The sequence below is a fragment of the Hyla sarda genome, chromosome 1, assembly GCF_029499605.1.
Source record: "Hyla sarda isolate aHylSar1 chromosome 1, aHylSar1.hap1, whole genome shotgun sequence".
NCBI classification, from domain to species: domain Eukaryota; kingdom Metazoa; phylum Chordata; class Amphibia; order Anura; family Hylidae; genus Hyla; species Hyla sarda.
In genome coordinates this window covers 493,450,005-493,464,548 of record NC_079189.1, presented here as the reverse complement: position 1 = coordinate 493,464,548, position 14,544 = coordinate 493,450,005, and the positions used below count along the sequence as shown (strand labels likewise).

Below are 14,544 nucleotides of genomic sequence, written 5' to 3'. Positions count from 1 at the left end.
CGGCAGAAGGTCTGGAAACACAGGCAAGGAACACACAAGGAACGCTTTCACTGGCACTAAGGCAACAAGATCCGGCAAGGGAGTGCAAGGGAAGTGAGGTAATATAGGGAAGTGCACAGGTGAAAACCCTAATTGGAACCACTGCGCCAATCAGCGGCGCAGTGGCCCTTTAAATCGCAGAGACCCGGCGCGCGCGCGCCCTAGGGAGCGGGGCCGCGCGCGCCGGGACAGAACAGACGGGGAGCGAGTCAGGTAGGGGAGCCGGGGTGCGCATCGCGAGCGGGCGCTACCCGCATCGCGAATCGCATCCCGGCTGGCAGCAGGATCGCAGCGCCCCGGGTCAGAGGACGTGACCGGAGCGCTGCAGCGGAGGGAGTGAAGCGAGCGCTCCGGGGAGGAGCGGGGACCCGGAGCGCTCGGCGTAACAGTACCCCCCCCCTTGGGTCTCCCCCTCTTCTTGGAGCCTGAGAACCTGAGGAGCAGACTTTTGTCAAGGATGTTGTCCTCAGGTTCCCAGGATCTCTCTTCAGGACCACAACCCTCCCAGTCTACTAAAAAAAAATTTTTCCCTCTGACCTTTTTGGCAGCCAAAATTTCCTTGACCGAGAAGACGTCCGAGGAGCCGGAAACAGGAGTGGGAGGAACAGATTTGGGAGAAAAACGGTTGAGGATGAGTGGTTTGAGAAGAGAGACGTGAAAGGCATTAGGGATACGAAGAGAAGGAGGAAGAAGAAGTTTATAAGAGACAGGATTAATTTGACACAAAATTTTGAAAGGACCAAGATAGCGTGGTCCCAACTTGTAGCTAGGGACACGGAAGCGGACATATTTAGCGGAGAGCCATACCTTGTCTCCAGGGGAAAAAACGGGGGGAGCTCTTCTTTTCTTATCCGCGAACCTCTTCATGCGTGAAGAAGCCTGTAAGAGAGAATTTTGGGTCTCTCTCCATATAATGGAAAGGTCACGAGAAATTTCATCCACAGCGGGCAGACCAGAGGGCAAGGGGGTAGGGAGGGGGGGAAGAGGGTGACGGCCGTACACCACGAAAAATGGGGATTTGGAGGAAGATTCAGAGACCCTGAAGTTATACGAAAATTCGGCCCATGGAAGGAGATCTGCCCAGTCATCCTGGCGGGAGGAAACAAAATGTCGCAAATAATCACCCAGGATCTGGTTAATTCTTTCTACTTGTCCATTGGACTGGGGATGATATGCAGAGGAAAAATTTAATTTAATCTTGAGTTGTTTACAGAGAGCCCTCCAGAATTTAGACACGAATTGGACCCCTCTATCCGAGACAATCTGCGTAGGCAACCCGTGAAGACGAAAAATGTGTACAAAAAATTGTTTAGCCAACTGAGGCGCAGAAGGAAGACCAGGAAGAGGGATGAAATGTGCCATTTTGGAGAATCGATCAACGACCACCCAAATAACGGTGTTGCCACGGGAAGGGGGTAAATCAGTAATAAAATCCATACCAATCAGAGACCAAGGCTGTTCGGGGACAGGCAGAGGATGAAGAAAACCAGCGGGCTTCTGGCGAGGAGTCTTATCCCGGGCACAGATAGTGCAGGCTCGCACAAAGTCCCCAACATCCGTCTCCAGAGTCGGCCACCAATAGAAGCGGGAGATGAGTTGCACAGATTTCTTGATGCCCGCATGACCTGCGAGATGGGAGGAGTGACCCCATTTGAGGATTCCGAGGCGTTGGCGTGGAGAAACAAAGGTCTTTCCTGGAGGAGTCTGCCTGATGGAGGCAGGAGAAGTGGAGATCAGGCAGTCAGGTGGAATGATGTGTTGCGGAGGGAGATCAACTTCTGAGGCATCCGAGGAACGAGAGAGAGCATCGGCCCTAATGTTCTTATCGGCAGGACGAAAGTGAATCTCAAAATTAAATCGGGCAAAGAACAGAGACCACCGGGCCTGGCGAGGATTCAGCCGTTGGGCCGACTGGAGGTAGGAGAGGTTCTTGTGGTCGGTGTAGATAATAACAGGAAATCTTGATCCCTCCAGCAGATGCCTCCATTCCTCAAGTGCTAATTTAATGGCTAGAAGCTCTCGATCCCCGATGGAGTAGTTCCTCTCCGCTGGAGAGAAGGTCCTAGAGAAAAAACCACAAGTGACAGCATGCCCGGAAGGATTTTTTTGTAGAAGAACAGCTCCAGCTCCTACTGAGGAGGCATCAACCTCCAATAGGAAGGGTTTGGAAGGGTCAGGTCTGGAGAGCACGGGAGCCGAAGAAAAGGCAGACTTGAGTCGTTTAAAGGAGTCTTCTGCTTGAGGAGGCCAGGACTTGGGATCAGCATTTTTCTTGGTTAAAGCCACGATAGGAGCCACAATGGTAGAAAAATGTGGAATAAATTGCCTGTAATAATTGGCGAACCCCAAAAAGCGTTGGATAGCACGGAGTCCGGAGGGGCGTGGCCACTTTAAGACGGCAGAGAGTTTGTCTGGATCCATCTGTAGTCCCTGGCCAGAGACCAAATATCCTAGAAAAGGAAGAGATTGGCATTCAAACAGACATTTCTCAATTTTGGCATAGAGTTGGTTGTCACGAAGTCTCTGAAGAACCATACGGACATGCTGGCGGTGTTCTTCTAGATTGGCAGAAAAAATTAGGATATCGTCCAGATATACCACAACACAGGAGTATAACAGATCACGAAAAATTTCATTGACAAAGTCTTGGAAGACGGCAGGGGCATTGCACAGTCCAAAGGGCATGACCAGATACTCAAAGTGTCCATCTCTGGTGTTAAATGCCGTTTTCCACTCGTCCCCCTCTCTGATGCGGATGAGGTTATAGGCGCCTCTTAAGTCCAATTTAGTGAAGATGTGGGCACCTTGGAGGCGATCAAAGAGTTCAGAGATGAGGGGTAAGGGGTAGCGGTTCTTAACCGTGATTTTATTAAGACCGCGGTAGTCAATGCAAGGACGTAGGGAGCCATCTTTTTTGGACACAAAGAAAAATCCGGCTCCGGCAGGAGAGGAGGATTTACGGATAAAGCCCTTTTTTAGATTCTCCTGGACGTATTCGGACATGGCAAGAGTCTCTGGGGCAGAGAGAGGATAAATTCTGCCCCGGGGTGGAGTAGTACCCGGGAGGAGGTCGATAGGGCAATCATAAGGCCTGTGAGGAGGTAGAGTCTCAGCTTGTTTTTTGCAGAAAACATCCGCGAAGTCCATATAGGCCTTAGGGAGACCGGTTACTGGAGGAACCACAGAGTTACGGCAAGGGTTACTGGGAACCGGTTTTAGACAGTTCTTGGAACAAGAGGACCCCCAACTCTTGATCTCCCCAGTGGACCAATCCAGGGTTGGGGAATGAAGTTGAAGCCAGGGAAGTCCAAGGAGAATCTCCGAGGTGCAATTGGGGAGGACCAAAAGTTCAATCCTCTCATGATGAGATCCGATGCTCATAAGAAGGGGCTCCGTGCGGAAACGTATGGTACAGTCCAATCTTTCATTATTTACACAATTGATGTAGAGGGGTCTGGCGAGACTGGTCACTGGGATGTTGAACCTGTTGACGAGAGAGGCCAAAATAAAATTTCCTGCAGATCCAGAGTCCAAGAAGGCCACTGTAGAGAAGGAGAAGGCAGAGGCAGACATCCGCACAGGCACAGTAAGACGTGGAGAAGCAGAGTAGACATCAAGGACTGTCTCACCTTTGTGCGGAGTCAGCGTACGTCTTTCCAGGCGGGGAGGACGGATAGGACAATCCCTCAGGAAGTGTTCGGTACTAGCACAGTACAGGCAGAGGTTCTCCATACGGCGTCGTGTCCTCTCTTGAGGTGTCAGGCGAGACCGGTCGACCTGCATAGCCTCCACGGCGGGAGGCACAGGAACAGATTGCAGGGGACCAGAGGAGAGAGGAGCCGAGGAGACGAAACGCCTCGTGCGAACAGAGTCCATATCTTGGCGGAGTTCCTGACGCCTTTCAGAAAAACGCATGTCAATGCGAGTGGCTAGGTGAATAAGTTCATGTAGATTAGCAGGAATTTCTCGTGCGGCCAGAACATCTTTAATGTTGCTGGATAGGCCTTTTTTGAAGGTCGCGCAGAGGGCCTCATTATTCCAGGACAATTCTGAAGCAAGTGTACGGAATTGTACGGCATACTCGCCAACGGAAGAATTACCCTGGACCAGGTTCAACAGGGCAGTCTCAGCAGAAGAGGCTCGGGCAGGTTCCTCAAAGACACTTCGGATTTCCGAGAAGAAGGAGTGTACAGAGGCAGTGACGGGGTCATTGCGGTCCCAGAGCGGTGTGGCCCATGACAGGGCTTTTCCGGACAGAAGACTGACTACGAAAGCCACCTTAGACCTTTCAGTGGGAAACAGGTCCGACATCATCTCCAGATGCAGGGAACATTGGGAAAGAAAGCCACGGCAAAACTTAGAGTCCCCATCAAATTTATCCGGCAAGGATAAGCGTATCCCAGGAGCGGCCACTCGCTGCGGAGGAGGTGCAGGAGCTGGCGGAGGAGATGACTGCTGAAGCTGTGGTAGCAACTGTTGTAGCATAACGGTCAGTTGAGACAGCTGTTGGCCTTGTTGCGCTATCTGTTGTGACTGCTGGGCGACCACCGTGGTGAGGTCAGCGACAACTGGCAGAGGAACTTCAGCGGGATCCATGGCCGGATCTACTGTCACGATGCCGGCTGGCAGGTAGTGGACCCTCTGTGCCAGAGAGGGATTGGCGTGGACCGTGCTAGTGGACCGGTTCTAAGCCACTACTGGTTTTCACCAGAGCCCGCCGCAAAGCGGGATGGTCTTGCTGCGGCGGTAGTGACCAGGTCGTATCCACTAGCAACGGCTCACCTCTCTGGCTGCTGAAGATAGGCGCGGTACAAGGGAGTAGGCAGAAGCAAGGTCGGACGTAGCAGAAGGTCGGGGCAGGCAGCAAGGATCGTAGTCAGGGGCAACGGCAGAAGGTCTGGAAACACAGGCAAGGAACACACAAGGAACGCTTTCACTGGCACTAAGGCAACAAGATCCGGCAAGGGAGTGCAAGGGAAGTGAGGTAATATAGGGAAGTGCACAGGTGAAAACCCTAATTGGAACCACTGCGCCAATCAGCGGCGCAGTGGCCCTTTAAATCGCAGAGACCCGGCGCGCGCGCGCCCTAGGGAGCGGGGCCGCGCGCGCCGGGACAGAACAGACGGGGAGCGAGTCAGGTAGGGGAGCCGGGGTGCGCATCGCGAGCGGGCGCTACCCGCATCGCGAATCGCATCCCGGCTGGCAGCAGGATCGCAGCGCCCCGGGTCAGAGGACGTGACCGGAGCGCTGCAGCGGAGGGAGTGAAGCGAGCGCTCCGGGGAGGAGCGGGGACCCGGAGCGCTCGGCGTAACATATATACTTCATATAGACTCTACTAACAAAATCACTAAAATATTGCAGATGCATTAAATTAAGTTTTTATGTATGTTTGTTTACATGGTGATTTTGGACTATGCTAAACACTAGCAGAGTCATGGGAAATTATCCTTCTTTACTCTATCATTATCCCCTCTTTATTATTGTTCTTTTTCATTCATCATTTCATTGTATATGAAGTAATGAGAAACAGCTCATGACTTGGCTCTCCTCTACACTAGCCAGGGATATGTGTCCAACATACAATTGATTGATACCTCTGAGGCATATTTCAGTGGTGGTCGAGTATTATACAATACACATGCTAATAGAAAGAGGCATAAAATGGCATCTAAATCACCATAAAAAATATAAAGTTTCCACAAGGCCACTTGGGGTTAGTATTGAAACATCCACTGTATATAATATATAATGTGATAGACCGCCCTGGGGTCCAATGCAGTGATGAGTTCTTTCTATTTTACCAGCAATAAAATTTAATTCAGACACATCCATCTTGGCTTTGGAAAATAGATTTGTTTTATGTCTCAGTCGCTGGACTGAAATGAACAACATTGTAAGTGTGAGGTCATATGCTGAAAGTAGACCTACAAGAAAAATGGCCTCAGAAGCAGAAATAAAGAAGAAAATAGGTATTTGCTTGGAAATTTTTTTTTTAATTCGGACTCCTCTTTTATGCATTTATTTAAACAACCAAATGTTCATAAGGTTCATTGGTGGAATGGCCTTCTGCTTTAGAAGTGTAGGGTATTGTATTCCTTTATAGAATGTCTACTCATACTTTATTAGTCAGAAAGCCAATAAAATACCTGACCTTGAGATTTAGAATAGAAATTATGCATTGACCTTTCTGATCTTTCAAAGTAATATTTCCAATCACTCCTGACATTTCATTTAAACAATGAAGGTTTTATACTGTACATTCACAAAATTGCACTTCAAGGTCTAATAGAAATTCCACCCAAATGGCACAGATGTATGTCAGTAAGACAGGACAAAATTTCAATAGGCTCCACTAAAAATGTAAAGTACAACATAAAGCTGAAAATTGAGTTTAGCATTCATTAAAAATAAGGCAGTTGATTACCTCCTTACTTTTATTCTCCTCTTCTAATATACAACTTGGCAGATGTAACATATGTTGGAAAGCAATAATGAGTTACGGGAGGTAATATGTAAGTAAACAGTTGTTAATGACTATATCAAAATTCTACACAACCTCTCCTCACTTGCTGCATGCTGAGATATACTCTGCTGTGACACATGCCCCCAAAGGCTTCAAGCACATTCGGCAACCATAGTTTCTTCAAACTTTATAGTTATGTATACCACACACTGCGTAAACCAACTAACTATGAACAAACAATTTTAGATAAAAGTAATAAAAGTTACAAAAAGACAGTCATACCTGCAAAGAGAGCAACGTTGGCATGCTTGGCATCATATGGGCATCTGGCCATACCACTTATTTCTTCATCTAAAAACTCAAGTGTGTCCATCTGATGGATAAAATGATAAGAAGATATTATAAGACTAGAAGACATCAGTTTTGAAAGAATAAGATATTAAAACTGATAAACTTAATAATGTCCGAGCTAGAGAGACCATTCTACCAGTTGAACCCTGACATTTAAAGGGGTTATACCAAGATTTACTTTCTAAAAGTCTTAAAATGCAAGCATAAAAATATCCTTTTTAAGAATCCCTTGAATCAATCTTCTTCCCCTGCTGGCAGTATAGCCCTTTCTTATTTCCCCTGCAGGAGGAGTCTTCTCAGCTACAGTGCCATGCTACTGCAGGAATTCCGGTCCTCCATTGGCCAAAGAAAAGCTATTTCTAAAACTGGTTGTGAAGGAAGTGTCCTTCAGCACTTCTCTCACTTAGCTTACCAAGTGGATGTGAGCATTGCTTAACAGTTTGAAAGCCAGGTAGAGCTATATTATGTAAGTAAATGTCATAAATGTTCATTGAATCATTTTTATCAGCAGCATATAAATGACTCACATTGTTCACTTTTTACAATCTATACAACAAATATGATATTTAATGGTGGGAAAACCCTTTTAAATCCACCTAGATATTTTCTGCTACAAAATGACTATATGTGTTAGGGTACATAAGGGAGATTTTGCCTATAAAAACAGAATGACGCAGTTACTAACAAATCACCCTCACCCTGGGCAGTTATAAAATCACCTAACACGCTATAGTTGTATATTCGCCAATTGGAGTTCTCTCTTAAATGTTAGCGGATATTTTATCCCTTTATGGGATTTCTCTTGAACTGTGTCTGATTATGTGGTCTGCGGTGACTGGCACACTCTCAACATGTAAAGACATAATAAAGTCCCCTCTGTTCAGAAGAACAAACTTGGACTTTTACCAGCAAGAGTTTAAACTGTGATGGAGGCTTGTCAACGAGCCGGGCTGGTGATGTCATCGGGGTAATCCAATAAGCCCAAGAGCATTCATTAGGGGGTTTTACAAGTGTTATAGGCTTATTTTAGTCAAATTGCAAAAATGTTTTAAATTTTAAACCACAATAATAGTGATCTGAAAAGGTGTGATTTTTTTTCTATTAAAGGAGATAGAAAAACATATCCCCTATCCCAGCAGTCAGACCCCTGTGATCTCGCGCACGACGCCTCAGCTTTCCTTCTAAATGGAGCGTGTCGACCACCGCATGATGCAGAGGCTAACAGATCCCCTCCATTCAGCTTTATGGAGAGCAAGAGATTCTTGAGTGCAGCACTCCGGCTCTCCCATAGAGCTGCACGGAGGGGCATGTTGGCAACAACTTCGTGTGGTCGTCGACATGTCCCATTCAGGAGGAAAGTAAGGGTGCTGGGTGAGAGATCGCAGGGGTCCCGGCAGTCAGAGCCCCATGAGCTAATGCTTATTCCCTATCCTTTGCATAGGGGGAAAAGTTTTAGATTGCAGTGGGTCAAACCGCTGGGACCCCTTGCCATCTGATACTTATCTCCTATCCTTGGAATAGGGGAATAAGTTTTGATATCCCAGAGTACTCCTTTAACTCTTTTCCACTTTTTGGACACAGCTCATTGTAGAATGCTAGTTCTTGGTAGCATCACAACAACACCAAAGTTACTAGAGATAGAAAAGAATACAGTGGTAAAAATTACAGGAACTACATCATCCTCAGCTATTTTGGAAATTTGAATATCATCTATAGCACCAAAATATTCAAAGGATTGGTGTATTCGACATAAATCAGAAAAATGCTTACGCTTCTTGAGGACAACCTTGCTTGCTATACCGGCAGAAATTAACTTTTTTTTTTACTCATATGGTACAAAGCTTTCATCATTCAGCTGATGACCTGTCATCATTTGTTTCCTGTCATGAATCTCCGCTGTCCGGTCTTTCAGAAAGCAATTACTTTTCTAGGCAGCACAATTAGACTGGGGTTTGGAAGTGTCAGTACGGAGAAAATAAGCAGAGCTTCTACTAGATGGGAGGACTGCGATATCCGATGCCCATCTGCATTTTCACTTTCCAGCCCAAGAAGGGGCCCTGTCTGCTGTTCTTGAGTCAAAAGGTTGTTGAGTGCCATCTGCAAAGCTAGTAGAGCAGACAGGAAGAACACAGGTGCTCATGTTAACTTGTGTGAGTTCCCCTTGCACACACCACTTGTGTTTGGAATGACATGGGCAGCAGGTGAAGAAATCAGCAGGGGCAATAGATTATTGTAAGGAAACATCTGTACCAGACAATGAGATGGATGGCTTGTATTCCGGAAATTATCTTGCCGAAAAAAATCAAAACCAGTAGAACAGGAGCGCCTTCTCTGGATTTGTTATATGGCATTAATTGTAACGAAGGAGAAGGGAGCGGTGACAAGGGGAGTTAGAGTAGTCACTACTTGGCACGGCGATTGGAAAGCCAGCTGCATTCTGCTCCCTGCTACAAGCAGAGAATGGTGGAGGAGTCGAAGAAAATATGATTTTTTTCTAACATAGCACAGATAAACAAAGCACTGTAAAAGACTGAAGCACACACTGTATCTGTTTGTAAAATAACTAATCTATTCATTGCAGAAACAGGTGGCCATGCTTATTTTTGCTCTTCATAACAAATGACAATGTCAAACATGCAAATCAAATACTAGCCAAAAAAAAATCTCAACAAAATAATATTTGATTGATTTAAAGAAATGTTCAGAGAACACTGTTTATATGGGTTTGTAATAGAGTTACTTTATGAAGATTGAACCATTAGTCAATTTTAAACTTCGGATATGATCACATTAGAAAAGGGCTCTACATCTGTTGTGTACATTGGTATACTGGCAGGTAGGTTTGCCAATGTATTACATGGCAGGCCTATTTGCTTAAATAGACTGAACATAGTCTTCTAGTGATTATGTTTGGTCCATTTTCAGAGCACATACTTATTTTGGTCAAGAATACTGTGTAGTGCAACATAAAAATATACATTTGGAAACAGAACAAATATAGTCAATAGTAGCTTATGTTTGATCTAGAGCACTTTTTTCATGGGAATGTAGCTTGGGCACCCCTCTTCATTGATGGTCACATGAGCAGGTCATTCAATATGGTTACATGATGTGCCATGTTACTTACAAAAACCTCTTCAACACAAGACCACAAGGAGGCATGTGTAGAATCATTCTTGCAAATTGTAAGGCTGCTTTCACACTATACTTTGGCTCAGTTAAAAGATCAGCTATAAACTTCCGATAGAAAAACCTTAAAAATGGCCATTAAATGAGCGTAACAAAATTCCATTCATGTCTATGGGATTTTCTGAATATCCGTCATCACCCATTAGGCCTCTTAACACTAATGAATGCTCCGTTTTAAAGCTCCATTATAATGACCCGTTAACAAAACCATTAAAAACGGCCATTAAACGGCCATTACAAAATCCCATTATAGTGTATGGGATTTTTACATTACCTGTTTTAACCCATCATAGCCCGTTATTAATAACGGACGTTATTTTGTGATGGGAGAGGTAACGGGAGAAACGTCCGTTATTAATAACAGGCTATGATGGGTTAAACAGCCGTTTAACGTGTCATTATAACGGATCTTTAAAACGGAGCATTCAATAGTGTGAAAGTGGCCTTAGTGTTGAACAGTTATTGGCTGAAAGTATTGCATGTGCCAAATTTATAATTATTTACAATATTTTCTTCTTGCTGAATCAGTCACAATGGGATTTTACAGTGCACACTTATCTCACTTTGTGTTTGGGGTAGATCACAGTCTGGTATTGTGTATATGTTCTGTTTTATGTGAACATAACTTCATGATCACAAGAAAAAGCCAACACTGTTGGATGTTTGTGACCGTGAAATCGCTGGCACATGATGGAGCTTGCACGCATGTCATTTCATGTGCCCCCAGAGGGTGACATTAGCGGTGATAAGACATGGGGAAATTGGATAACCATAGCGTTTATAATATCTATAAAGCCCTCTCCTTAAAATGCATAGTGTGTCACATACACTTGACATAGACATTATTACAAGCAATTCTACATTTCTCCTGACTGCTTCTCTTACAATTCACATTCCACATAGAGTAAAGAAATTAGATTTGCTTTAATTAACTTGTATTTCTGGTACTTCTAATAAAGCAATTAAAACCAGCAAAACCCTCATAGCTAAAAGCAATAAAAAGCTCCGATTATCATTTTAAGATGTTCATTCAAACAGTGATAAGAAATCATTTTGATAGGTCTTCATGGCGCTGAAGAAGCTACAGAAATTCTCAGAGAGGTAGGAAACAATGAGATGCCGACCCCCACAGCTATGGATCATTATCAGTGAAGCAGACAGCCCCCCAAGCGCCAGTTTATTTTTTAAGGCCTGCAGTAGCCGAAGACAGATAAGAGGAGAGATAGGAAATTCCAGAACATACAGGTGTCCTTCCCCAGCAGCCTTTTCAGCAGGAGAAACAGTGCAGCTGATAAGCCTGTTACTTTGCTGAGAGATATCATACAGAAGCTGGTCATTTCTGGATAGGATTGCTACTTTTTGCAGCAAAAGATACAAGGAGAAATTTAATAAATGGATAATTTTACCACAGATGCAATACTAGCCATAGAGAGAAGACAATTTTCCCTTGTCAAGCTTATGTCTATGGGTTCATGTATTCCCCTCAGGTGAAGCCATGTGTGTCTGTCACTCATTTATTTTCTTCGGTGGTCTGTTTGGCCATAATTTATTACCGTATATACTCGAGTATAAGCCGACCCGAATATAAGCCGAGGCCCCTAATTTCACCCCAAAATCCCAGGAAAAGTTATTGACTCGAGTATAAGCCTAGGGTGGGAAATACATCATCCCCCCCTGTCATCATCCAGACCCTCATCATCATCACCCTGTCATAATCCCCTTGTCATCATCCCACACCCCCCCTTCATCATCCCCTTATCATCCCCTTGTCATCATCCCACACCCCCCCTTCATCATCCCCTTGTCATCATCCCCTTGTCATCATCCCACACCCCCCCTTCATCATCCCCTTGTCATCATCCCACACCCCCCCCCTTCATCATGCCCTTGTCATCATCCCCTTGTCATCATCCCACACCCCCCCCCCTTCATCATCCCCTTGTCATCATCCCCTTGTCATCATCCTCTTGTCATCATCCTCTTGTGAACTATCCGCCCTCAGTGGTCTTCAACCTGCGGACCTCCAGAGGTTTCAAAACTACAACTCCCAGCAAGCCCGGGCAGCCATCGGCTGTCCGGGCTTGCTGGGAGTTGTAGTTTTGAAACCTCTGGAGGTCCGCAGGTTGAAGACCACTGCGGCCTTCGACATCATCCAGCCCCCTCTCACCCCCTTTAGTTCTGTACTCACCTCCGCTCGGCGCTGGTCCGGTGCTGCAGGACTGTCCGGTGAGGAGGTTGTCCGGTGGGAAAGTGTTCCCGGGCTGCCATCTTCACCAGGGGCGCCTCTTCTCTGCGCTTCGGGCCCAGAATAGAGGCGTTGCCTTGACGATGACGCAGAAGGACGTTGGTAATGAACGTACCTCTGCGTTGTCGTCAAGGCAACGTGACTATTCTGGGGCCGGGCCCGAAGCGCTTAGAAGAGGCCTCCCCGGTGAAGATAGCAGCCCGGGAACACTTTCCCACCGGACAACCTCCTCACCGGACAGTCCTGCAGCACCGGACCAGCGCCGAGCGGAGGCGAGTATTGTACAGAACTAAAGGGGGTGAGAGGGGGCTGGATGATGTCGAAGGCCGCAGTGGTCTTCAACCTGCGGACCTCCAGAGGTTTCAAAACTACAACTCCCAGCAAGCCCGGACAGCCGATGGCTTCCCGGGCTTGCTGGGAGTTGTAGTTTTGAAACCTCTGGAGGTCCGCAGGTTGAAGACCACTGCGGGTGGAGAGTTCACTCGAGTATAAGCCGAGGGGGGTGTTTTCAGCACGAAAAATCGTGCTGAAAAACTCGGCTTATACTCGAGTATATACAGTACTATTTTAATAAAGCAGTTTATAAAACTGATAACGAAGGAGATTTATCAAGCTCCGTAGCAGATTTTTTACTTGCGCACGTACAACTTTTTGATTTTTGCTTATTCCAAAGCACATTTCTGAAATCTGCTCACGTAGTAATTTTTATTTTTACTTTGCAGTGGTCATGTATTTATCAAATGCGATAACCGCTATTTATGAAGAAAAAAAGTTGCATCTCCATCTAAAAGTGGCATATGTATTCCAGGTCCAACCTGGCTTACTGAAAGTGCTTATGTCTGCAGAAAAGGAAACTAACACCCACTTTAACAACTGTTCTTGTTCTGCATCATGAAACAAAGCTACTACATTATTGTTAATGTTAATTATAGAAAAAATTTATTATATAACTAATAACTATAAATTTTAAGGTTGAAAATACTCACTGCACACCTTGTTAATTTTAGGACACGTTGGCGTACCCACTCAATTTGAAAAGAATGATAAATCTCCTTCAATATGTCTAACAAGCTTGAAACGTGACAGCCCAATAACCACCAGGCCTATCAATTTTAAAATGGATTTAATAGATGTTTGTTGCTGAATTTAACCACAGTTTAAAGATTTTTCAGGTTGCCCTGTCCAAGATAACATCTATGCACTGCCATGTTAATGCAATCACGGTTAAGCTGTCTCTAAACCTTTGTTACGTAGCTCCTATTTTACATCCAACATTAAAATTGCTACCATCACATACATTGTGTAACACTGTATATCCATGTTTAACATTTAGAGGCGTAAAAAAAAAAAATTATTTGGACTTACCCTGTAATTTCTACAGGCAGGATTAAAAGCATTAGTTCCGCACACAAATAATGTTTCCTCGTCCTTTTTTAGTAAAACCTTTATAAAATTATGACATTCATCCTGTAGATAAAGGATTGAGATGTTAAACAACAGTATTAAGCCAAATGATTTATCACATGTATTCACTCTGTTATAATACCACTAAATCTACTCTAATAGGATTCTTTGCCTCCATAACACTAAGTGCACTCCCATCCTCACGAGTCCATAAACTTAGTCTACACAGACAGAACTACATAAGACTAGGCATTACTAAACCTTTATGAATATATAAAATATTGTATTGTTAATCTAAAGTGAAACATGTCAGAAAATAGTGCCAGTTGTAAGGAGGTAGCCTGTCCCAGTATTATGCTGCTCTTGGGCTAGGCAGCATTAAATCCTGACAGTCTTTAATAGCCAATCCTACTGGGATCCTATAAGCACATAGTAAAAAAAAAAAAAAGTCTGGGATTGTGTTCCCTCTTCCCTATGTTTGATCTGATAAGCAAAGGAAGACCGTCTGCTCACTCACTGGTGTTCTCCTATGAGAGTGTACTGGGAACTCAAGTAGAAATAGGTACAGGAAAAGAAGAAGTCCAGCTCTTAACCAGAGATCCCATATCTTTTATTCAGGATCAAATAAAACAGTACAGCGTAGTTGTTCTTGTATTATGACGTCTTCTGTACTGTTTTAAAGTACAGCTTTAAAGGAAAACTGTCACATGTTTTCTCCTGCACTAACCACAGGTACTGATGGATAGTGCGGGAGACGCTGATTCCCATGATCCCTACCTTGGCCGGATCCGTCCGGCCGTTCGCCCGCAATCTTATTTCCAATATCTGGAAATGTGGCTGTAACTGGCATGGG

The 14,544-nt window shown here is 45.0% G+C and overlaps 1 protein-coding gene across 6 annotated transcripts in view; it reads right to left on the bottom strand.

Annotated features, from left to right (window-relative positions):
- The window catches only part of SEMA6A (semaphorin 6A), a 227,075-nt gene that overhangs the window by 112,848 nt on the left and 99,683 nt on the right, over nucleotides 1–14,544 (bottom strand). For all 6 annotated transcript variants that reach the window (XM_056537400.1, XM_056537401.1, XM_056537396.1 and 3 more), the window contains exons 6-7: nucleotides 13,653–13,754; nucleotides 6,785–6,875 (exon numbers count right to left, since the gene is read on the bottom strand). In XM_056537400.1, the coding sequence (XP_056393375.1) occupies nucleotides 6,785–6,875; nucleotides 13,653–13,754 (193 nt within the window). The remainder of the gene's footprint in view (nucleotides 1–6,784; nucleotides 6,876–13,652; nucleotides 13,755–14,544) is intronic.